Source organism: Dendropsophus ebraccatus, chromosome 1, assembly GCF_027789765.1.
Source record: "Dendropsophus ebraccatus isolate aDenEbr1 chromosome 1, aDenEbr1.pat, whole genome shotgun sequence".
Lineage (NCBI taxonomy): Eukaryota > Metazoa > Chordata > Amphibia > Anura > Hylidae > Dendropsophus > Dendropsophus ebraccatus.
The window spans coordinates 85,654,037-85,679,345 of record NC_091454.1 but is presented as its reverse complement, the minus strand read 5'-3'; the positions used below and the strand labels follow the sequence as shown (position 1 = coordinate 85,679,345).

General features: G+C 43.9%; 1 protein-coding gene across 1 annotated transcript in view; it reads left to right on the top strand.

Moving 5' to 3' along the window:
* Positions 1 to 449: 449 nt before the first annotated feature.
* EEA1 (early endosome antigen 1) overlaps positions 450 to 25,309 on the top strand; it is a 96,008-nt gene continuing 71,148 nt past the window's right edge. Inside the window, exons 1-3 of the mRNA XM_069974225.1 lie at positions 450 to 644; positions 12,385 to 12,471; positions 14,954 to 15,082. Of these exons, the coding sequence (XP_069830326.1) occupies positions 621 to 644; positions 12,385 to 12,471; positions 14,954 to 15,082 (240 nt within the window). The 5' untranslated portion in view covers positions 450 to 620. The remainder of the gene's footprint in view (positions 645 to 12,384; positions 12,472 to 14,953; positions 15,083 to 25,309) is intronic.

Below are 25,309 nucleotides of genomic sequence, written 5' to 3'. Positions count from 1 at the left end.
ACACCCTGATATACCATCTTTAGCTTACCTCATGCTATATGACACCCTGATATACCACCTATAGCTCCCCTCCTGCTATATCACATACTGATATACCATCTATAGCTTACCTCATGCTATATCACATACTGATATACCATCTATAGCTCCCCTCCTATTGAACAACACCCTGATATACCATCTATAGCTCCCCTCCTGCTGTATGACACCCTGATATACCATCTATAGCTCCCCTCCTGCTATATGACACCCTGATATACTATCTATAGCTTACCTCATGCTATATCACATACTGATATACCACCTATAGCTGCCCCCGCCATATCTCACCCTGTTATACCATGTGGGGCCCCCCTCCTGCATGAATCTATGAGGAAAGGAATCCGGCATTTAGCAGAAGACGCGGGAGGACTCCTAGGTGGCGCTAGAGGGCTGCGGTCTCAGCCTCTGACAGAACAGCAGGTTTGGAGTGTAAACATTGTCGTTGGTTTGAATGATCGAGAAGAAGAGACGTTCTCTATGCCTGTGTGATTTATCCGGTAACCGATAGAGAAGAGAAGGTTGGGGCCGTTGTTAGAGGCGACTGCAGCTGCCGTCCTCGCCCTGCGTGCACAGCAGACATGTTTCGGAGGATACTGCAGCTGGTGAGAGAGCTCTATAGCCGCCACACGTGAATGACAGACACTTCCTAGTGAGGGCTGTGTGGGGGAGCGGCTGCCTGTGGACATGTATGTGCTGGGCCTGCAGCCTGGGCCTCACATCTACCTCCATCGTGTAGGCCCGCACTGCCCTCCCGCCATGTAACCATTCACTACCCCAATGTCACATGACCGGTCTTTGTGCTCCTCAGTCACGATACTTCTGTGCAGGAGCTGATCTGTCGCGATATAACATTGCGGGTGGTCCCACTGATCGCTTCAGTGTCCACACACTGTCACCACTAATCACCACGACCATAGGCAGTCATGGAAGGAGTGTATATAGATGAAGGGCATACGAGGCTCAGGCTGTGGTCTCCAGGCTGGGACTGTCCATGTGGCCTGGAAATTGCTACAGGTTGTAGAGCCCTGCTGTCAGATGGCTGGGGAGTCTATAGGGCAGGGCTATGCCATCACAGCAGAGTGAGCCTGACCACATGCTCTGCCAGGCAGTCTAGGGAACATATGTCACCCATCATGTCCTACTTAAAGGGAAGTTTTCCATCTTGTAAAGTGACGGATTTCCACAAGGATCTCTGACTCCTGGTGACCACTCTCCACATCAGAAAATTGACTTTCAATTAAGTATACATTCTTTTTTTTTTTATGCTGCATGTAGTGCTGCAATATGCCATGCTTTTCTTCTTTAACCCCTTCAGGACCGCTCTAATTTTTGTTTTTGCTATTTTTCCTCCCCTAAGGGGGGACATTAATCAAGGACTTTGCGCCTATTTTTAAGCTGAATACGTTATATTTATGAACCAGTATTCGACAGGCGAATATTTTTTAGATGCGACTTTTTAATCTGCCTGTATTCACCCCAAAATTCACCTAACGTCTGACTTGCGCCAAATTTATAATTTTTGCCTTTTTTTTGCGTACAAACTGGTGCAGGCCTACATCCGGTCAGTAACAGGTAAATGTTTGTGCAATTTTTGTGAATATTCTTTTCACAAATTTATGAGGAGTTTGTTAAATCCTTTTTGACGATTACTTTGTAGAAAAATCGCACGTTTCAGACTCAATAATAAATGCCCCCCTAAATATTTTTAAAATTGCTCTATTCTCATCCTTATAACGCTTTCGTTTTTTGGTCAATGGGGCTCTGTGAAGTGTCATTTTTTGCACCATGATCTGTACTTTCTAGCTATACGTTTCTTTCGTATATGCAACTTTTTGATCACTTTTTATTACAATTTTTCTGGATGTCGTGACAAAAAAAAATCTGCAATTTTGCACTTTGGCAGGTTTTTACACGTACGCCGTTTACCATACGAGACCAGGAATGCAATAATTTAATAGGTCGGGCTATTCCGCGTGCGGCGACAGCAAACGTGTTTATTTTTTATTTATATATTTTTTGCATTTTATTGCACAATGTATGTGTGCACAAACCTGCTGATCGTTTTCCTTTACTGTAATTCTTTGTTCATACAGACGTATATGCTGGTGTGTGTGTATATAGGAGGTTTTTTTTTTCATTTCATGGTGTTGCTGTGATTTTCTTAGTTACCCCTCTTGTGTATGCCAGCCTTAGGGCCCTTTTACACGGAAAGATTATCTGACAGATTATCTGCCAAAGATTTGAAGCCAAAACCAGGAATGGATTTGAAAAGAGGAGAAATCTCAGGCTTTCCTTTATTACCTGATCTTTATTTATAGTCCATTCCTGGCTTTGGCTTCAAATCTTTGGCAGATAAACTGTCAGATAATCTTTCCGTGTAAAAGGGCCCTTAGACTGAGACTTGCTCTGTTCATATGCTTAAAAAGTCTAGTGTGTTTTGGCATTATATATATTATATATATATAAAAATATATATATATTATATTTTTCAAGAAAAGCATCCAGACCTCCCTTGAACTTATTTAATGAATCGGCCATGACAACATCATGTGGCCGAGAGTTCCACAGTCTTTCCGCTCGTACAATAAAGAACCCGCGTCAATGCTGATGATGAAATCTTCTTTCCTCTAGACATAGAGGATGCCCCCTTGTCATGGTTACAGACCTAGGAGTAAAAAGACCACTACAAAGACCTCTGTACTGTCCATTCATATATTTGTACATTGTGATCAGATCGCCCCTAAGACCTCTTTTTCTAGCGTAAATAACCCCAAGCTTGATAACCTGTCCTGATACTGTAACCCACCCATTCCCTTAATGACCTTTGTTGCCCTCCTCTGCACCCGCTCTAGTTCAGCTGTGTCCTTCTTATATATCGGTGCCCAAAACTGTACACAGTATTCCATATGTGGTCTGACTAGTGATTTATAAAGAGGCAAAACTATGTTCTCATCTTTAGCATCTATGCCTCCTAATTCAATAGAGGGCCACACCTGTTTATAGCATTGTGTGACTAACATGTGGACTTTAGATTGTGCTGGAGTTTCACCGGGAAATGGCATTCACAGCCTGGTATGCTGACTTGTTACTGATCTGTGACCCAGCCTTCAGTTCTGCAAGACATTGTACATTATTCCCATTACACAATCCAGTTACACTTCCTATGACTCTGGTTACAGCATCAAAATTGACGTCTGTGTCAGGATATAAACAGCTGGAGTTATAAAGTAATGTCAGCTCCTGGTACTGGGTGAGTCAGGGAGTGATGCCGTCTTGTTATGTGGCAAGGGTGCGGCAAGAAGTAAATGATATGACTGCACATAATCCCACTATCCCCCCAACACACCTCATACTCCCAGGAGTCTATGCCGAGATGGTGCTGGGATCCTCACAAGGTTTCCTAGCGGTCAGACCTCCAGTGATCAAACACAACCATTCATGTACATTGGTGACAAGTGTTTATTCTGGGAATAAGATTTATCAAGCTGTCTACTACTAGCAGGGATGTTCTTTGTTGCCCATAGCAACCAATCACAGCTCAGCTTTCTATAAGATGACTTGAAAAATTTCCCCCAATGTTCATTTAATTAATTTTTAAAAACAACTAAAGGTGTGATTTATTAAGACTGATGTTTTATACCCCAGCCTTATATAACAGCCTGCCTGTGTCTGCTGTGCTGCATTTGTCTGGAGGTTTAGGTCTCTTAATAAATCTGATGCATTTGAGCCCCTGCCTTTGTGGCAGCCTTGGGGTGCGTTCACATGTACAGGATCCGCAGCAGTTTTGATGTCACAGATTTGAAGTTGCAGATTTAAAGCAAATAAAATCTGGGCCATCAAATCTGCTGCAGATCCTGTATGTGTGAACGCACCCATAGGGTGCAATCACATGTAACGGATCTGCAGCGGATTTCATGCTGCGAATTTGCAGTGAGATCCGCTGCAGATCCCTGCACTGCACACTTATGGGCAGACAAACTCTCATATATCATTATCAAAAGACGGTTGTCTCTTGGCATCAAAATGACGGCTGTCCAAAAGGATGGCCACAATAGACGTTGTGTGGACATAGCCTGAAAAAGTACTCAAAGTACTAGGTTTAAAGGGGTTGTCAAGAGGAAATCTTTTTCTTTCAGATCAACTGGTTTTAGAAAGTTATATAGATTTGTAATTGACTTCTATTTAAAAATCTCAAATCTTCCCATACTTATTAGTTGGTGTATGTCTTGCAGGAAATTGTGTGTTCTTTTCAGTCTGAACTAGTGCTCTCTGCTGACTGTCCAGAACAGGAGAGGTTTTCTATGGGGATTTGCTGCTTCTCTGGACAGTTCCTGTGTCAGACAGAGGTGGCAGCAGATAGCACCATGTCAGACTTAAAATAAAACACCATTTCCTGCAGGACAAACAGCAGCTGATAAGAATGGGAAGACTTGAGCTTTTTTAATAGAAGTAAATTACAAATCTATATAACCATCTGACGCCAGTTGATCTAAAAGAAAAAGGAATAAAAACTGAACCCAGCAGTAAATGCTGAATAAAATGTTGCTTCTATAATCTTCCTTACATGTGGTATATTGAACACCAGATATGAGTGTTTACGGCCACGCTGGGTGTTCATGTCTAATATAACTCTATATAGCCTATAATTTGGATTATGGCTCCTGAAGTAATGAAGCATTAAAGTAGCTTGACAATAATGGGCGCAGCACAGTCATCGTACCGGAGAAACCAAGAGCGATTGTTATATTTTCATAGCACGACTACAGACATAATTATAATAAAACTAATAGGAAAAAACACTTGTCATGGTCCCTTAAAGAGATGAGCAAACCTCGAGCATGCTCGAGTCCATCTGAACCCATTTGTTCAGCATTTGATTAGCCGTGGCTGCTGAACTTGGATAAAGCTCTAAGGTTGTCTGGAAAACATGGATACAGCCAATGACTATATCCATGTTTTCCACATAGCCTTAGGGCTTTATCCAACTTCAGCAGCCACCGCTAATCAAATGCCGAAAGTTCGGGTTCGGATGGACTCGAGCATGCTCCAGGTTTGCTCATCTCTAGTCCCTTAATGTCTGAAATATGTGATAAGGGGCTGTTCTCATCACATTTCTGTGTATGCGGCTGGTATAATTCTGGATACTGTCAAAATGTCATTTCTATAGGGTCCAGCCCAGAAGACCAAAGCTATTTTACTTGTAATTCTGTTTGGTCTGTTTTATAATGGCATATACACTCACTGGCCACTTTATTAGGTACACCATGCTAGTAACGGGTTGGACCCCCTTTTGCCCTCAGAACTGCCTCAATTCTTCGTGGCATAGATACAACAAGGTGCTGGAAGCATTCCTCAGAGATTTTGGTCCATATTGACATGATGGCATCACACAGTTGCCGCAGATTTGTTGGCTGCACATCCATGATGCGAATCTCCCGTTCCACCACATCCCAAAGATGCTCTATTGGATTGAGATCTGGTGACTGTGGAGGCCATTTGAGTACAGTGAACTCATTGTCATGTTCAAGCAGAAATCGAGACTCATCAGACCAGGCAACGTTTTTCCAATCTTCTACTGTCCAATTTCGATGAGCTTGTGCAAATTGTAGCCTCAGTTTCCTGTTCTTAGCTGAAAGGAGTGGCACCTGGTGTGGTCTTCTGCTGCTATAGCCCATCTGCCTCAAAGTTCGACGTACTGTGCGTTCAGAGATGCTCTTCTGCCTACCTTGGTTGTAACGGTTGGCAATTTGAGTCACTGTTGCCTTTCTATCAGCTCGAACCAGTCTGCCCATTCTCCTGACCTCTGGCATCAACAAGGCATTTCCGCCCACAGAACTGCCGCTCACTGGATGTTTTTTCTTTTTCGGACCATTCTCTGTAAACCCTAGAGATGGTTGTGCGTGAAAATCCCAGTAGATCAGCAGTTTCTGAAATACTTAGACCAGCCCTTCTGGCACCAACAACCATGCCACGTTCAAAGGCACCCAAATCACCTTTCTTCCCCATACTGATGCTCGGTTTGAACTGCAGGAGATTGTCTTGACCATGTCTACATGCCTAAATGCACTGAGTTGCCGCCATGTGATTGGCTGATTAGAAATTAAGTGGTAACGTGCAGTTGGACAGGTGTACCTAATAAAGTGGCCGGTGAGTGTACTTTATTTATGAAACAGGTAGACTACACTATTGGGTGCTATGTTTGCTCTATTGGTTACAATGCTTGTAGGCAACAGTATATGTCAGAATACCTTTTTGATGGGATCCTGGTGTACACCAGTGATGTATAGCTGAAACATGGTGTGAAGACCTCCTATCCTTAGTGTATGTTTAGTATTTCAAATGTAGAATAGAGTAACATAAACTCAAGTTTATAAGTGAGAAAACTGCTGAAAAGTAATTTATTCACTTTATTCATTTTTTTCACACTCTTATTTTTAGACTCTACAGTGAAGTCTCTATGGGTGGCTTACATTACTCTATTACTAAACTGTGACATATAACAGATGTATATCTTGTGAAATGGTCCTGACGCATACCGCCAGTGAAAGCCATTGATGGGGGTCTAGACAGAGTGTTTTCTAGAAACCATGCAACACTTGTCCATGGGTTATGCCTGCTATTGCTGGATAACTGGAAATGGGTCTTTGAGGCTCTTCCTTAGCCCACTTCTGAATGAGGTTGTAGAATTGAAGAAGTTCTAGTAGGCTGGGTTCACACTGCGTTTTTAGCATAATGGATTTGTTTTTTTTAACAGACAAAAAAAATAGTGTCAGCAATGTTTTTGTGTCTGTCAAAAAAACGGATCCGTTTTGATCCGTTTTTTTTATAATGGAAGTCAATGGAAAAACGGATCAAAACGGATGCACGCAAATACATCCGTTTTTGCAATCAATTTTTTTTTTTTTTTTTAAACAACGGATTGCAAAAACGCAGTGTGAACCCAGCCGTATTTGGCGGTTAACAATGTTTGGTTGTGTTACACAATCTTTTTCTGAAAAGTCATGTGTGGTCCACATGTGTGAATGATAACTCATCACTTTTTGTTGCTTTTTGTCAATGTGCCAGCAGATTTAAAAAAAAAGAAAAAAGGAAAATCAACTATTTTGGGCCAAAATACAAGCATGATGCCAAGTAGCCGATGGGAATAAATAATGTTGGTACTCGGTTTATTCTGATACATTGTTCAAATCAGAGAAAGCTAATCCCTTAATCCTGAAAATAAATTATCCCACATGCCTCTAGATTTGCCCAGATCTTGTTTTAACTTCTAGATTTTTCTGGCTTCAGGACTGCAAAATAAGAACTGTTGCCTCTTCTGTTCCTCACAGGGTGAATAGTTATTATTGGTCATCTAATCTGTTAGGGACATGGAATAGAAATGCGAGAGGGTCATATATTGGTCATGTTTTAGGCTTTGCTGCCATTTTAAAAGAAGCTTTGATATGTCTCACAGACATGTCAAAAGTTTTGATTGGTCGGGGTATTAGTGTTTAACCTCTTAAGGACATAGGACGTATGCGTACGTCATATATCCTCACTTGCACTTGCGCTTTGAAGTGCCGCGAGCCCGGGACCGCTGCTATTAGCGGGCACGGTCTGATCGCCGTGCCCGCTAATTAGCTAATCGGAGGCAGCTGTCAAAGTTGACAGCTGCCTCCGATTACCGGAGGCAACGTTTCCCTGGTGTCTAGTGGGGGAGATCGATCGACCTTGTCCCGGAGGAGCGATCTCCGTTACTGATGCCGGCCGGGGACGCGTCCAAGATGGCGCCGTCCTCGGCTCGGCACTCGTTCGTTTTCGGCTGCAGCAGCCGAAAGCAAACGAGTGCCGATCTCATGGATCTCTGCAGCATATCTATGCTGCAGAGATCTCAATGAGAGATCCAAGTGTATATACTAGAAGTCCCCTAGGGGGGCTTCTAGTATATGTGTAAAAAAAAAAAATAAAGTGTTGTTAATAGTAAAAAGCCCCCTCCCCTAATAAAAGTCTGAATCACCCCCCTTTTCCCAGGTTTTAAATAAAAGTAAAGAAATAAATAAATAAATAAACATGTTTGCTATCGCCGCGTGCGTAATCGCCCGAACTATTAATTAATCACATTCCTGATCTCGTACGGTAAACGGCGTCAGCGCAAAAAAATCCCAAAGTGCAAAATTGCGCATTTTTGGTCGCATCAAATCCAGAAAAAATGTAATATAAAGCGATCAAAAAGTCGTATATGCGCAATCAAGGTACCGATAGAAAGATCACATCATGGCGCAAAAAATGACACCTCGCACAGCCCCATAGACCAAAGGATAAAAGCGCTATAAGCCTGGGAATGGAGCGATTTTGAGGAACGTATATTGGTTAACAACGGTTTGAATTTTTTACAGGCCATCAGATACAATATAAGTTATACATGTTATATATCGTTTTAATCATAACGACTTGAGGAACATGCATAACAAGTCAGTTTTACCCCAGGGCGAATGGCGTAAAAACACATTTCCCCCAAATAAAAGAAATGCGTTTTTTTTTTCAATTTCACCACACTTTGAATTTTTTTCTGGTTTCACAGTGTACTTTATGCAAAAATTCAGCCTGTAATTGCAAAGTACAATTAGTGACGCAAAAAATAAGGGGTCATGTGGGTTTCTAGGTGGAAAAATGCAAGTGCTATGACCTTTTAAACACAAGGAGGAAAAACCGAAAACGTAAAAAGTAAAATGGGCCATGTCCTTAAAGGGTTAACCCCTCTTAATTGCTAGATATAACTGGGAGATGTGGACAGCTCTGTGCCAGGGAGGGAAGCACAGGGCCGCAGTGATCTTCTGGCTATATCTCCTGGTCTGTTTTTTTCTTAAAAGCAATGCGTTCCATCATTTCCCTGAAGAAAGTCAGGGATTTGAGCAAATGGAATGGAATGGAATTCTTTCATTTCCCCTCTGCGACATACAAGTTCGTTACTGCCTGTTGGGAGGTCCGGTGTGTGCCACTCTGCCTGCCGGGAGGTCTGGTGAGTGCCAGGAGGACCAAGGAGGTCCGGTGCGTGCTGCTCTGCCTGCCATGAGGTCCAGGGTGGTCCTTCTGCTTTCCGGGCATGTCCACCGCGGGGCCTGCAAGCCGCCACTCTGCCCTGCCTTCATATGCCCTCCTGGGAGATCCATTGAGGACCTTCTGCCTTCCGGTGCCGCTCACCACCGTGCATGTAAGCCGCCGCTCTGCTCCCTGTCTGCCTCCGCCGCCGCCTCTCTGCTCCCCCTACCCCCCCATCCAGGACCTTCTGCGCCTGACCTCCCGACAGGCAGTAAGGAATTCTGCTCCCTGTCCGCCCATCTGCCTCTACCGTCGCCTCTCTGCTCCCCATCCAGCACCCTCTGCCTTCTGCACCGGACCTCCTGACAGGCAGTAAGGAACTTGTATGTTGCAGGGGGGAAGTGATAGAATTCCATTCCATCATTTCCCTTAAAAGGGGTCAGGGATTTTGACTTTTCAGGGAAATGATGGAACGGTGTGGCCATTTCATCAAATCCCTGCCTGTCCCATTGATTCAATGGGATATCTTGTGCGCCTCTGCTCTCCGCTCACGAGAAATCCCATTGAATCAATGAGACATGCAGAATTTCAAGCGGCGTCTAAAGCTCAGGCTGCACTTAAAATTTGGCCTCCCTTGCTCTGTGTGCATGGGCCCTAATGCTGTTGTTCCACCCCCGCTCAGTCCCGGACTTTAAATGCCCAGAGAAGCTTCTCCATCCATACATAGCTGCCACTTTATAAGTTGGGGAGACCCCTTCAAACTGCTGTAGGATAAATAAAATCTGTAGTTTGGTTTCTATGGCTAGATTATTTGTTATGTGTACTGCACTAAAGCCATGAAAGCAAAGAAACAAATCATTTGGGGTTATTCCCATTGCAGAGATGTGTTATATCCACAGGATGTGCCATAAATGAATAGGATACAAGTGTAGATGGGCACTATACTAGTACTGTGTCTTATGCAACTGCACCTGTAATGGGGCGTGCTCAGTGGTGCTAGCTCACAGTAAGGCAAAACTCAAGTTCGCAATGATTAAAGAAATGTTCCTTTATTTATATAAACATATGCAGACTGGGTGCGGACGTGCGCGGGAAGTGACGTGTGGGTCTGTAGAAACTCTCTGTAGCGTGAAACAGCCTGTCACTTTCACCTTGCTGGTGTCGGTCCACAGTGTCCGCACCCCATCTGCATATGAATATATGTATAAAAGAATGTTTCTTAAAGGGGTATTCCCCCCAAGAGCTAAAAAAATGAAATGCTCCCAAACCTAGCTGGCCTTACTCACCAAGTCCCTCTGAGTATTTTGAGCTGTCTCCCTTCTTTCTAGCTGCTGCCGTTACAAGTTTTTTAAAAGACAATCTATAGCCAAGATAGGAAACTACATTTCCCATCATGCAATGCTTCTGCCTGATGATGGTGAAGTAGCAGAGCTGAGACAATGAAGGAGATGATGACAGTGTAGCAGAGCTGAGATGGCGGTGTCGGTGTAGCAAAGCTGAGTTGGGGATGACGGTGTAGCCGAGCTGAGTTGGGGATGACGGTGTAGCAGAGCTGAGTTGGCGGTAACTGTGTAGCAGAGCTGAGTTGGGGATGACAGTGTAGCAGAGCTGAGTTGGGGATGACAGTGTAGCAGAGCTGAGTTGGGGATGACGGTGTAGCAGAGCTGAGTTGGGGATGACGGTGTAGCAGAGCTGAGTTGGGGATGACGGTGTAGCAGAGCTGAGTTGGGGATGACGGTGTAGCAGAGCTGAGTTGGGTGGATGACGTTGTAGCAGAGCTGAGTTGGGTGGATGACGTTGTAGCAGAGCTGAGTTGGGTGGATGACGGTGTAGCAGAGCTGAGTTGGGGGGGTGACGGTGTAGCAGAGCTGAGTTGGGGGGGGTGACGGTGTAGCAGAGCTGAGTTGGGGGGGGTGACGGTGTAGCAGAGCTGAGTTGGGGGGGGTGACGGTGTAGCAGAGCTGAGTTGGGGGGGGTGACGGTGTAGCAGAGCTGAGTTGGGGGGGGTGACGGTGTAGCAGAGCTGAGTTGGGGGGGTGACTGTGTAGCAGAGCTGAGTTGGGGGGGTGACGGTGTAGCAGAGCTGAGTTGGGGGGGACGGTAGTGTAGCAGAGCTGAGTTGGGGGGGTGACTGTGTAGCAGAGCTGAATTGGGGGGACGGTAGTGTAGCAGAGCTGAGTTGGGGGCGGAGCTTGCCGCGGGCGATCGCGGGGGGCGGAGGGGGGTGCCGCGGGTGAGTGCGGAGGAGGCTATGCCGCGGGTGAGTGAGGGATGCCACGGGTGATGGGGGGGGCAGTTGGTTGTGGGGCGGGGGGGCTGTGTGCTGCAGGTGAGTGCTGGACGGTGCGCCGGGAGGCTCTGGACACAGGGAGTGAGCTCTGGGCTGGGGGTGACCGGGTGGCTGCTGTTAGAGAGGGAGACAGTGACAGCTGCGCTGATCACTGTCTCCCTCTCTAACAGCAGCCACCCCATCAGTGTTTTCAGTCACTTCACTGTGCTGGGACTGAGGACACGTGATGCCGTCTCGGAGGGTGCAGGCCAGGAGCAGGGAGCGTGTCGGGTTGGACTGAGGTCTGATGATTCTCTGCAATCCGTGGAGGTGAATGCAGCTGGATAACAGCAAAACTGTGCAGAATCCATACTAACGTTATATTGAAAAGATCAAAAAGCTACGGGTGGGCAGCGTATTAATGCAAAAATAATTTTGGGGGGAGTACCCCTTTAAGTATAATGATGAGTGCCAGGTATTACTTCTTCAATCGTTGTGATGTGCCATAAATGTTTTATAGGTGCTGGTCTCATTCTCTGCATTCTCTGGTCCTGCATGATGAGGCAGACACAGATTGGAAATAGACAAATGGCCAGGCATCTCTTGCACCCCTACATTTGTTGACTTTTTTTTTTATTCCGTTCACCTCACACACCTCTCTTTTTTAGTTTTTCCTTTAACTAGCTTTTGTATATCAATACACACTTTCTTATATTCTCTTACTAACGTTAAAAAAAAAAATTTGACATGTCATCTGGCATGCCAAAAGGTATTGACAGCAGCAGGTTATTCTGAGGTCAAGGGCAAGAAGAAAAGAGAAAAATAGATACATACATAGATTTTTGTGTTTTTAGCAGAAAGCAGCAGCTAAGAACTGAATGGATAATAACAAGTACACTAAATTTTTAGTCTCACCATGGGCAGCAACATATCAAAAGTGGAGTGGAATACCCCTTTAACTAGATCCTGTATGTTTTATGTGTAATAAAACCAAAGTCCTAATTTGCTCCCTTTTCTGTAATAATTTAGCTGTTTTATCTCTTTCTGTGTTGTAGACTCCTGGGAGAGTTGGAGCTCAGAATTCTGAATCTGAATCTTCTGCAACTCCTGGAAACACTCTTAACAATGAGAGTACTTCAGAGGTAAATTACAAGCATCTTTTATAGCTTGCCTTTAGATCTTTCTCTATAAAAAATGTGTAAAAAGCTCTGCAACAGTGACATTGTCGAGCGTACTTGGCTTCCAATTGGATGGTAATTGACATGAGCTTCAAAATCTCATTCAGTTTAAAGGACAACTCCCACAAAAATTTTTTTTTGCTCATTTAACACACATTACAAAGTTATATAACTTTGTAATGTGGTTAAATACCCGGCCTGGCCCCCTTCCCCCACTTTCGGACCCCCGACCCCCCACCCCGGAAGTTAAGGAATGTATACATTACCTATTACGATCGTCACGGTCCTCTTCTCCGGGGCGGCATCTGGTGACGACGACGTCAGAGCCGAGGGGCGGTCCGGGTCTTCTTCCTCCTCGGCGTCTTCATGCAAAGTGAATGGGGATGAAAAGGCTGCTGGTGCACATGCGCACCAGCAGCCTTTTCATTGGCTGGAGCGCATCACATGGCTTCCAGCTTGCTCAGCCCTGATTGGCTGAGCTTGCTGGAAGCCATGTGATGCGCTCCAGCCAATGAAAAGGCTGCCGGTGCGCAAGCGCACTGGCAGCCTTTTCCATCCCCTGGACCCGGAAGTTGGAGACATCGCTGGATGGCGGACGGCGGCGACGGAGAGGCGGACGGCGGGCGAATCGAGTGGCGATCGTCACCGGAGAGATGGTGAGTATGGTGTCTGTGTGTGTCTGTGTTTTTTTTTTTTTGGGGTCCCGCGGGAGTTGTCCTTTAACTTGACTTGTAAAATTCACTGACTTTTTACTTCACTGTACTTTTTACTGTTGTCAGACTAGATGGTGAAAGGCTCCTCTAAGCTGGTCAGTCAGTAGAAGTAAACGATCAGACTATATTGTATTTATGGAATTTATGAAATTTCCAATTTATTGGAAATCCAATCTGCTGGAAACATGGATTAGAAATGTGAGAGGGTCAAATATTGTCCATGTTTTAGGCATTGCTGCCATATTAAAAGAAACTTTGACATGTCTTACAGACATGTCAAAAGTTTTGAGTGGTTGGTGTCTGGGTGTTTAACCCCCTGTCAAATGATAGATATACCTGGGAGACTGCTTGTATATACAGTGAATAAACTCATATGCTTGATACATAAAAGCACAGGACTCAAAAATAGGAAATGAGGATTGAAATTTGACAACTAAACAATGTACAACATTAAAAAAAACAAATAAACAACTTCCGTCTGAGATGGAGACATCATGGTTTCAGCTGGTAACACACAGAAGAACAGGGTGTGTTAAGGTCCTTTTACACCGGCCGATTATAGGAAATGAGCATTGCTAAAAATGCTCATTTGGCCAATAGTTGGCCTGTGTAAAAGTCTCAGCAGTGAACAGGGGTTTTGTAGCCGATAGCAATGTAGTTAATAGCCACACAAAGGATACAGGGGTTGTTAGTAGAGCCCGCCCGCTCAATTAGTTGTGCTGTGTAAAGGCACTGCACGTGAGCATTGATCTTGCTGATCGGTACTTGTTTGCGGGCACAGACCGCTTAAGATTGCCAGGTGTAGAAGGACCTTTACGAGTAGAACTGTAATGTTCCTTTCCCGCAAGTTTATTGGGTATGTGTGTGGGGGGGATGGCTCCACACAGTTATCTTTTCTTTAGATTTATCATAGGTTTTTAATGATGTTAATAGATGGATTCCTCTTGTTCTAACTAATAAGTTTTTTTTTTTAGGGTAATATTTAGCATTTTGTTGATGTCTCCTGGTTGATTCCCCTACTTACCCATGGTCTTATGTGCCCCCAATGAATTTACTAAAAGCAATTTGAGGGTAACAACAGGAAACCTCTTTTTTTTTCTCTTTGTGAATTTGTATCTCATAGTATGAAAATAGGCTCCCTTTAAAGAGTCACTGTTTGCAGAAATCAATAGTCCAGGCAATTTTAAGAAACTTTGTAATTGGGTTTATTAGCCAAATATGCCATTATCTGCATTTAAAAAGCCTTTTCCCAGGCCCCCCTCCTCTTTTCCATCCACTGCAAAAAATCAGGAAATTGTGACTTGTTGCATCAGACGTACCCAGTCTGGTCTATAGAGAGGGGAGGAGGGAGTTAGCCGACAGCAGAAAGCTGAGAACAGAGGATTACAGACAGGAGCTGAGTGAAAGCTGTAATCAGAGCTCAGAGAGATCAGTGGTGACTGTAAGAGGAGATAACGGGTGATGGATTTGTAGATTAGCTCTTTGTTGTCCTGTTTTGGACTTTTATTTAGCTCTCTCCATAGGAGAACAATAAAGACAGGTGGGAGAATTTCAAACTGCTTTTTCATGTTAAAAATGCATTTTTCGGCTAATAAACCCAATTACAAAGTTTCTTAAAATAGCCTGGACTATTGATCTCTGCAAAAAAAAAAAAAAATCACGACAGTGACACTTTAAAAAGTTTAAATTCAAGTACAATACTGAGTATATAGTTTTATATATTCCATCTGCAGGGGTTCATCTGTCCTGTATGCATGACCATGTATATCACTGCCCCAGAGCTTGCTGAACATTACCAGAGTAAACATGCGGAGTCAGGAACAAATGGACAGCAGACATCCAGTGATCTTCCCGATGCAACTGTGGGTCCCCTTATTTCATTGTTTATATAGCCCGGCCTTCTTGCTTGTGGTGGTGGTACTTTGTCATTAAATCAAACCTGCTTCAAAATCCTGAGCTTTGGCCCTATAAAAAAAACATTGAAAGATTGTCTGTCTTTTTCTCCACATCTGCAAGTTGCTGTTCTGCATATCACTCCATACATTTCTTTAGAGGTTTGTGTTTTGCTGTTTTTCTCCTGAATTTCCTGGCAGATAATGTTATGGTGATGCATTGCCAAGTACGCTAACTAATATCAATGAGATTTGGAGTAAAATATTTCCTGTGGTTAATGAATATATTGACACTTCTTCCTTTTTGCAGAAAGACCATATTAATAATTTATGTCCAGTGACAAATTCCCATATTTGTCTGATGAATTTGTGAAAGTTCAATGGGATTCTGGCCATTCCTTACCTGTAGATTGTTCCTAGTTTTAAGGTTTGTGGAAGGTTCTGGCAGTGACTACTCCCCCCCCCCTCCCCCCTCCATTCAAAATACACGCTCTCTCACTGAGCTGAGTGTGCAAGTGTATGAGGGGGAAATACTATAGCTGTGTGTCATTTGAATGTTTGGTTAGTAGCTATGTGAAATCGCCAGACACAGAACATTGAGGTGAGGGATGGGGGACATGGCTGATTTCCTGGGACACAGAAGACTTCATTATTTCCTTATATATTACTTTATAAATTAATGATAACCATAAGAAGACAATAAGATAACACAAGGAATTTTTTTTTTTTTTTTTTTTTTTTTAATACATACAATTGTATGGTATATTCCTACAAATGGACAATTTGACAGCCTGTTATTTTAGTCCCTGCATTGTGGGTGCAGACTAGACTTTTTGCTGCTTCTGATATACTATATAGTCACTAAAAACATCATCAAGCACTCCTACCTCACTGTAGCACACCTTTAGGCCCCCTTCACACGTCCGGAAAATCTATTCAAATATCTTTTGAGGAAATCCAGATGGATTTCTTGACCCATAGGATTATATTAGTGACGGACACCCTTCCATTCTGGAAAGCAGATCAGGATTTTTTTAGAGCCTGTCCTGTTTTCCTCTGGAATTCCGGCATGGACTCCCCCCGTAGAATGCCCCATCTGTGGGAGCGCTGGAATTCTGGATTGGTCAAGAGTTCCCAGAGCGCACCACCAGCAATAATGATCACAAGCCTGTTGTATTTTTTTTAAATCCTCTCCGGTCAGTAAACCTAATAATAAGTTGACGATTCATGTTCCGTAGAGAAGCTCTCAGTATTCATCACTTTATCATTACATTCTGCATTGCAGTAATTGGTAACACCTACAAAGCATTAGGAAAGTCTTCGGACTCTCAGTTATTTCTGCCCTGAGGCTTGGTTTTTACGGTGGTTGGTGTATATACACCTGCAGGCTGGGTTCACACTAGGTATATTTCAGTCAGTATATGTATATTTCAGTCAGTATATTTCAGTCAGTATTGCAACCAAAACCAGGAGTGGATTAAAAACACAGAAAGGATCTGTTCACACAATGTTGAAATTGAGTGGATGGCCGCCATTTAATGGCAAATATTTGCTGTTATTTTAGAACAACGGCTATTATATTGAAATAATGGCAGTTATTTACTGTTATATGGCGGCCATCCACTCAATTTCAACATTGTGTGAACAGATCCTTTCTGTGTTTTTAATCCACTCCTCGTTTTGGTTGAAATACTGACTGAAATATACTGACTGATATATACGTAGTGTGAACCCAGCTTTAGGCTGCGTTCACACTACGTATATTTCAGTCATTATATGTATATAAACCAGGAGTGGATTAAAAACAAAGAAAGGATCTGTTCACACAATGTTGAAATTAAGTGGATGGCTGCCATTTCATGGCAAATATTTGCTGTTATTTTAGAACAATGGCTGTTATATTGAAATAATGGCAGTTATTTACTGTTATATGGCGGCCATCCACTCAATTTCACCATTGTGTGAACAGATCCTTTCTGTGTTTTTAATCCACTCCTGGTTTTGGTTGCAATACTGACTGAAATATACTGACTGAAATATACGTAGTGTGAACGCAGCCTTATATAGTCAGGGCTGTTTCTTTCTAAATCATGTCCAATCAGCTGGATTTACCACAGGTTACTCCAGTCAAAGTGTAGAGATATAGGAGACCAGACCCTAGAGCTAATCAATGGAGCAGCTGGTACCCGTGAATAGAACGGCGCCGTACACGGGAACCGGGCCGTGGTTCAAAAAAAGGACTGTGACACCGGCTTCCCTGCATCAATGCCGTACTATACATGGGTAATACTTAAAGCGAATGTACCTGGTTAAGGCTTTAACCTCTTAAGGACCCATGACGTACCGGTACACGGGTCCTTTAAGAGGGCGCCGCGGACCGGCCGCATGCGATCGGGAGAGATGGCCTGCAGAAATACACTGCAGGCCATCTCTCCCTGTCGGCATGGGGGGTTGTTAACCCCCCATGCCGACAATCGCTGCTATTGACTGATCAGTTCAGATCAGCCAATAGCGGCGATTGGAACCTTTCCGGGCCATCGGTGACCCGATGACCCGGAAAATAATGGCGGCCGGTGCTTTCCGAGGACGGTGCCACGTCCCGATCGCCATGACCAGCCGGCCGACGGCGATCAAAGTCCCCAAAAGTAATAAATACCTGCTCTGGACCCCTCAGCTAGGTAGCTGAGGGGTCCAGAGCAGGTATTTGGCCATACTCACCGGATACCGGGGTCCCGATCGGTGTCTTCCGTGTTCCGTGACGTCATCTTCTTCCGTTCGGGTCTTCGGCCTTTTTCCCTCGGATGACCTCGACTTTTATTCGGCTCTCTGCTGCCCTCTGGCGGCTGAAAAGTGTAATACACTTATCGGCAGCTATAGGGATGTTCAGGATGTAGTAAGTGTTTTTTTTTTTTTTTTTTTTTTTTTTTTCTTCAAATTTTGCTAATCAGCAACTCCTCCTTTTTGGCGTAGGGTGTTTTTTTCTATATCCTACTGCCACAGTCTGCTGATAAGTGCTGCACATAAGTGCGGCATTTATCAGCAACACCATTTTTGGCGTAGGTTTTTTTTTTTATACGGAATGTAAAAAAAAAAAAACGTAAAAAACACTACATAACACTACGCTACATTGAATAAAGTTTTACACTATACCACTACATACCCCATATACCAATCCCTATATAAAAATGGCCCCAGGGCGTTTTCGGTGTCGGACGCATACGCTTTTATTGCCTCCGACAACAAAACAGCCAGTGAAGATGAATGGGGGATCCTTCTTTCCTCCATTCATCCTCATCATCCAGTGACGTGTCTGGGGGTAGCGTAGCGTACGCTGCCCCCCAGACACGTCGTTTCCGCCAGTACCGTCCCAATAAGAGATGACTGTATGGCGTGAAATTCTACAAACTCTGTGAGAGTACCTCAGGGTACACTTACAGATTTAGGGTACGTGCACACTGCGGAATGGTGAAGGATAACCCTCTGTGCATTCTGCAGCTGGCACCCGCCGGCTGACTGATGCAGGCGTGTGTCTCCACCCATGTCATAGACTCCATCCTATGCATGGGCGGATTCCATCGTCCGTCCAAAGAATAAACACATTGGACGGAGAGCGGCATCCGCCCGTGCATAGAATGGAATCAGTCTGCCGGTGGGTGCCAGCTGCGGAATGCACAAAGGGTTATCCTTCGCCATTCCGCAGTGTGCACGTACCCTTAGAGTGTATGAAGGAAGGGACACCTGAATACAGCCGCCAGACGCCACCCCATCCTCTGAGTTAGTGGGAAGATCATTCGGGAACTGATCTTCCCACTGCTGGATAAAGGTTACCCTCTTCCGGTCCCTCGCTGGCCGAGCTACTGTAGCTTGCGGCACGATCCGAAAATATCAGAAGCAGTAATAGAGCCCTAATATTTAGCAGCCATGGAGCGGACCCAGCGCTTCTGGATATGAAGGACCCCGTATCGCACCAGGGCAATATTTTCCAGGTGACGTCCCCCACACTGGAAAACAGGAGACCGCAGAAGAAGTGCAGAGTGTGGCGTAACAGGGGGATCAGGAAGGACACCATTTTCCAGTGTTACACCTGTCCTGATCACCCTGGCCTCTGCATACTGGATCGCTTCAAGGCGTACCACACGTCATTGGGGTTCTACATTTTCAAAATTCTGTCCCTTATTCCTATTTCAGGGGTCACGTTGATCCGGGGATTATTCTGATTGCCATTATGGAGTTGGGAAGGAATTTTTCCCCTGTGATGAGGCTACTGTCGTCTGCCTTACGAGGGTTTTTTGCCTTCCTCTGGATCAACACAGGTTGAATTTGATGGACACCTGTCATTTTCAACCTTATAAACTAATAATTGGCCTAATACCCCCAAATAAATTAGAATTGTCCCTTTTCCCCAGCTAAATAGGTATGGCCGCCAATCCCATTAGAGGATGCCATGATGCAATTACAAAGCCTCTGTGCGGCCAGGACAGTAGAACCCCCCCACAAGTGACCCCATTCTGGAAACTACACCCCATAAGGAATCTAACAAGGGGGGCAGCGGTGATATGGCCCCCTGGTGACGGCCACATTTGGGACGTGAAAATGAAAAAAAAATTATTTTTTATTTTCACGGCACATGTTCTACATATGTGCCTGTTACCAGTGGGGTCCATATGCTCACTGCACCTCTTGTTAGATTCCTTATGGGGTGTAATTTCCAGAATGGGGTCACTTGTGGGGGGTTTCTACTGTCCTGGCAGCACAGGAGCTTTGTAATTGCGACATGGCCTCCATCCTCCATTCCAGCCTCTAAATGGCGCTCTGTCCCTTTGGTGACTTGCCCTGTGCCCATATGGCACATTATGTCCACATGTGGGGTATTTTCGTACTCAGGGGAAATTACCCTACACGCTTTGCGTTTATTTTCTTTTTTAACCCGTTGTGGAAATGGAAAAAAATCAAGGCTAGACCAACATTTAGTGTAATTTTTTTAAAATTTTTACTCTAAATCATTGATCTTGTCTTGATTTTTTTCATTTTCACAAGGGGCTAAAAGATAAAAAAAAAACACAATGTGTAGAGCAATTTCCCCTGAGTATGGAAATACCCCACATGTGGACATAAGGCGCCATGAGGGTGCAGGGTAAGCCTCCAAAGGGAAGGAGCGCCATTTGTTTTTTTGAGGCTGGATTGGATTTCGAGGGGCCATGTTGCATTTAAAAGGCCCCTGTGTTGCCAAGACAGTTGAAACCCCCCATTATGGAAACTACACCCCTCAAGGAATGTAACAAGGGGTGTAGTGAGCATATGAACCCCACTGGTGACGGGCACAAATATGGAACAACGTGGCGTGAAAATGAAATATTACATTTTTTACACTATAATGTTGGTCTAGCCTTGAATTTATCATTTTCACAAGGGGTTAAAAGAGAAAAAAAAAACACAATGTGTAGAGTCCATAAATACCCCACATGTGGACATAAAGCGCCATGTGTGTGCAGGGCAAGCCTCCGAAGGTAAGGAGCGCCATTTGGATTTTGGAGGTTGGATTTGGCTGGAATGGATGATGAACGCCATGTCGCATTTACAGAGCCATCGTGCTGCCAAGACAGGGGAAATCCCCCACAAGTGACCCCATTCTGGAAACTAGACCCCTCAAGGAATCTAACAAGGGGTGCAATGAGGATATGGTCCCCCTTGATGACGGGCACATTTGTGCCGTGAAAGTGAAAAAATGAAAATTTTCACTTTCACTTCACATTTTTCCACATCAGTGGGGTCCATATGTTTACTGCACCCCTTGTTAGATTCCTTAAGGGGTTTAGTTTCCAGAATGGGGTCACTTGTGGGGGGGTTTCCAGTGTTTTGGCAGCATGAGGGCTTTGTAAATGCGACATGGCCCTTGAAATCCATTCCAGTGAAATCCAGCTTCCAAAAGGGTTAAAGGGTTAAAACACTTTCTGGATGTGCTTTTGCAGAGTGTGGGGGGTGCAGTTTTTTAAATAGGGTACTTTGTGGGGCTTTCTAACATACAGTCGCCTCAAATACACTTTAAACCTAAACAGGTCCTTAAAAATATCTGATCTTGAAATTTTACTGAAAATTTGGAAATTTTCTGCTAATGTTTTACGCTTTCTATTGTGTAAAAAAAATGAAATATAGTTTAATAAATGCCGCCAACATAAAGTAGACATGTTGATAATGTTATTAAATATATAATTTATGTGGTATAACCATTTTCTGTATAAGCAGAAAAGTTGGAAAAATGCAATTTTTCACAATTTTTCACATTATTTTGGTTTTTTTCATAAAGATTTGTTATAAGTATCGACTCCAATTTACAAGAAATGTGAAGTACCATATGTCACGAGAAAACAATCTCAGAATCAGCCAGATAGGTAAAAGCATCCCGAAGTTATTAATGAATAAACTGACACAGGTCATATTCATAAAATTTGCTCCGGTCCTTAAGGGGTTAATAGGTTTGTAAAAATGTCTAAAATTCTTTGTTTACATTCTCATTTTGGGGTATTTAGTGTAGATTAATTTTACCATAAGGCCTCAATTTAAAGGGAACCATTCACCCCGTGGCCCCCGGCATAAACTGACATACAGTGACATAAAGTTCAATATACTTACCACATCGCTCCCGGTCCCGTCCCGAAGCCCGTTGTTGACACAGAGAAATCGACGATTCTTCTTCTCCCGCCCATTATGGTAATGAGCGCCGCCGGGTCCGAAGTCCAGCCTTCTCCCCGCCTCCGACACTTGATTGACGCCAGGTCCTCTTCCTCCTCGTCTTCTTTCTTCTCGCCGGATCCCGCGCAGGCGCCGTGACAGTCGTTTCGGCGCATGCGCAGTTCACAATTGAAGCCGCTCCGCAGCTTCACTGTTTACTGCGCGTGCGCCGATTTGCTCTAAGTCCGTATCCTGTTTACCGCGCAGGCGCAGAAGAGGTGACGAGACCATCACAGCGGCGCCTGCGCGGGAATTCGGCAGAAGACTGAAGACTGAAGACGTCAATCAAGTTCCAGGAGGCGTGGATGGGCGGCGACGAGAAGAGGACCTCATGAATAAGTTGGACTCGTCCGTCGTTTCCTATGGACGTTGGACTCATCTCAGCTCATTACCATAATGGGCGGGAGAAGAAGAATCGGCGATTTCTCCGTGTCAACAACGGGATCCGGGACGGGACCGGGAGCGATGTGGTAAGTATATTGACCTTTATGTCACTGTATGTCAGTTTTTGCCGGGGGCCATGGGGTGAATGGTTCCCTTTAAGGAAATGTAAAAAAAAGTTCATATGGCTGCCATAAAGCATGTGTCTAAATGCTGTTAAAAGTTGCTCTGTCACGTTGGCTGTCCATATTACCATGTACAGAAAGTAGAATTGGACATTCTACAATTATGGCATAAAAACCAATAAAAAGTAAATAATAATCATCAGTATCTGATTGTATTTAGTAAAAAAAGGATTGCTATACATTGCTTTACTGTTGGGACATTGCTGTATTTGGTATTTTGCTGTATATTAATGTCTTATGAAAATCACATTTGCAGCAGTGTAGGATCTTTTTTTAGTATACATCTTTTGGTTTGTCTTCTGGCACAGGTCCCTGGAATATTACTAAGCTGGTTTTAAGCAGAAGCAGCACAGTTTGGTTTCCAAGATTCTAATGCAGTATCATAGCAATAGTGTTTAAATGCATGCATTCTGTGAATAATTGACTTTCACGGCCAGTTAAATGCATCCACTTTGATATTAAGACATGTCCCTGAGTGCAGCATGCTTATTTCTTCTACAACAGTCCTATGACAAGGACCATTGCTCTTATTACTTGGTTGACCGCAAAATGAAGTGCTAGTTAAGATTTGTTAAACTCTGTTGTTGATAATGGGTAAATACATTTGTTGTAGCTAGTGTTAGGGCCCTATTCCACCAGACGATTATCGTTCAGATTATCGGTAAATCGTTCGAATCTAAACGATAATCGTTCGGTTAAAATGCAGTTAACGATTAACGACCGAACAAGAAATCGTTGATCACTTTATAAGACCTGGACCTATTTTTATCGTAGCTCGTTCGCAAAACGTTCACAAATCGTTCACATTTAATAAGACATCGTTCGGTCGTTCGCAATAGATACGAACGCAATAGCGAATAAATAACGAAGAAAAACGATTGCAATTACGATCATAAGTGACGATTATCGTTCCATGGAAATGAGTGAACGTTTTCAGGTCTTTCGCAATAGCGGTCGCATAGCGCAAAGGGCAGTTGGCTACATTCACTGTGTAGTGGTGGCGACCTGTAACTGCAGCTCAGCTCCAGCTACACAGGTAATAGAGCCAGCTGCTTTTGACCCCTTTTACTGTGTACTACTTGCAATACTTGCTGTAAATGCAAACCACTCGGATCAAATTCTGTGGGAAGGGCAAGTACACTTGAAGGTGGTTGCCCCTATCCACCGGTTGGGGCATAACTAGCTGATCCGTGTAGGTCCAACCACTGAGACCCCCATTGATTGTGAGAGTGGAAGTCAATTGTCTCCTGAATGAATGGCCCACTAGAGAGCAATGGACTTCTGTTTTCATGATCTGTCAATGTCCCAATGGCCAGACCCCACAAATCAGCCAGTTATTCCCTATCCAGCAGGTAGGTGATACCTTCTGGACTTGGGAACCCCCCTTTAAAAGATCTTATTTACACACTGCTGATATTGCCTGAACTGTGATGTACATTATAAAATCCGCAGTGATGTACCTGATAATGTAGTGTTGCTCATAACCTATGCATACGTAGCTAAATTCACACCTGCGGATTTCTAAACCATTGACGGTGGAAAGATGATTTTTTTTCGTGTGTGGAAACAGCCTGAAAATAGCATCAGGAATGCTGGACTTCAGAGGTGCCTGGAAGCAGTAATTTTCCCACTCCCCCATGAAGGGAAAGACTGGGCTCAGCTGAGCATTGCAGTAATGTCCCAGTGTGGTGGACCAAGCCTGGATATTTGCAGCTTCACTGGTTGGGGAATACATTTTTAGTTGTTTATGACTTTTTGGAAACAGATTACTGGTGTGTTACACATGGGAAGTTCCTTTTGTATGACATGTGGCTCAGATGTTGAAATTGATGAAGAGGGAAATGAATCATGATGTAATAGTCCACTGTGCACTGCCCTATCATTTGCCTATTGAGCTAAAAAAGAAATGGACTGGAAAGGAAATATGGCTTTGTTTCTGGTTATTACATTTAGGCTACGTTCACACAGAGCAAAAGGGGCAGATTACGCGAGGAAATATTTCCGCCTGAAATCAACTGACGCTAAATTCCGAGCAGAATGTAAGCAGAATCCCTGCGTATTCCGCTAGGAAAGTGTTCAGCTCGTAATCAGCTCTTGACAAATTCAGTGCAGAATACTCGAGGAATTCGTGCTGAATCCGCATGCATTCAGCGCTGAAATTCAGCGAGTATTTGGCGAGTAAACTAGACTATACCAGAATATATACTAGAATCCTCCTCTCCCCCTTTTTTCCCCATTTCCGCGCCGATTCAGCACGTAATTTCCGCTTGTATTCCGCGCTGAAACAGAAAATCAGAGCCCCATTGGTTTGTATAGGCTTCCGCTAGCGGAAGAATGAACATGTTCATTCTTCTGGCGGAAAGCGGATTAGTTCAATGCGGAAATTCCACCGTGTGAACTGCAGAGCAGAATTTCCATTCAACACAATGGAAATTAGCTCTGCACCTATTTTAACGGCTGAAATTTCAGCGCTGATTCAGCGCAGAAATTCAGCTGCTTTTGCTCTGTGTGAACGAGCCTTTAAGTGAACCATAATTTGTCTTATCTTTTTTCTCATTTTCTGTGAAAGATATTTTATAAACATTTTGTGTCGAAAGCAGGGCGGGGAAGTCAGTAAGCGTAACTTCAACTTTAGTGTCTGACTCCAGTCTCTGAATACTTCAAAAATGACCTATTGCGGATAATTAGTATTAACAAACTTTCTCTGACAGTTGTTTTTCTCAATTCTCACACGTTAAAAAGAGCATCATATAGTCCAAATAATACAGCAATTCTTTAATTCTTCTGTAGTCGTGCTATTGGGGAGTTTTGTATATGAGTGAATCTCTCCCACAGAAACAGCAGTATGGAGGACATTTTAAAGCAGTACTGAGCAGTTTAAGCTTGGTTCCAGTGATGGGGT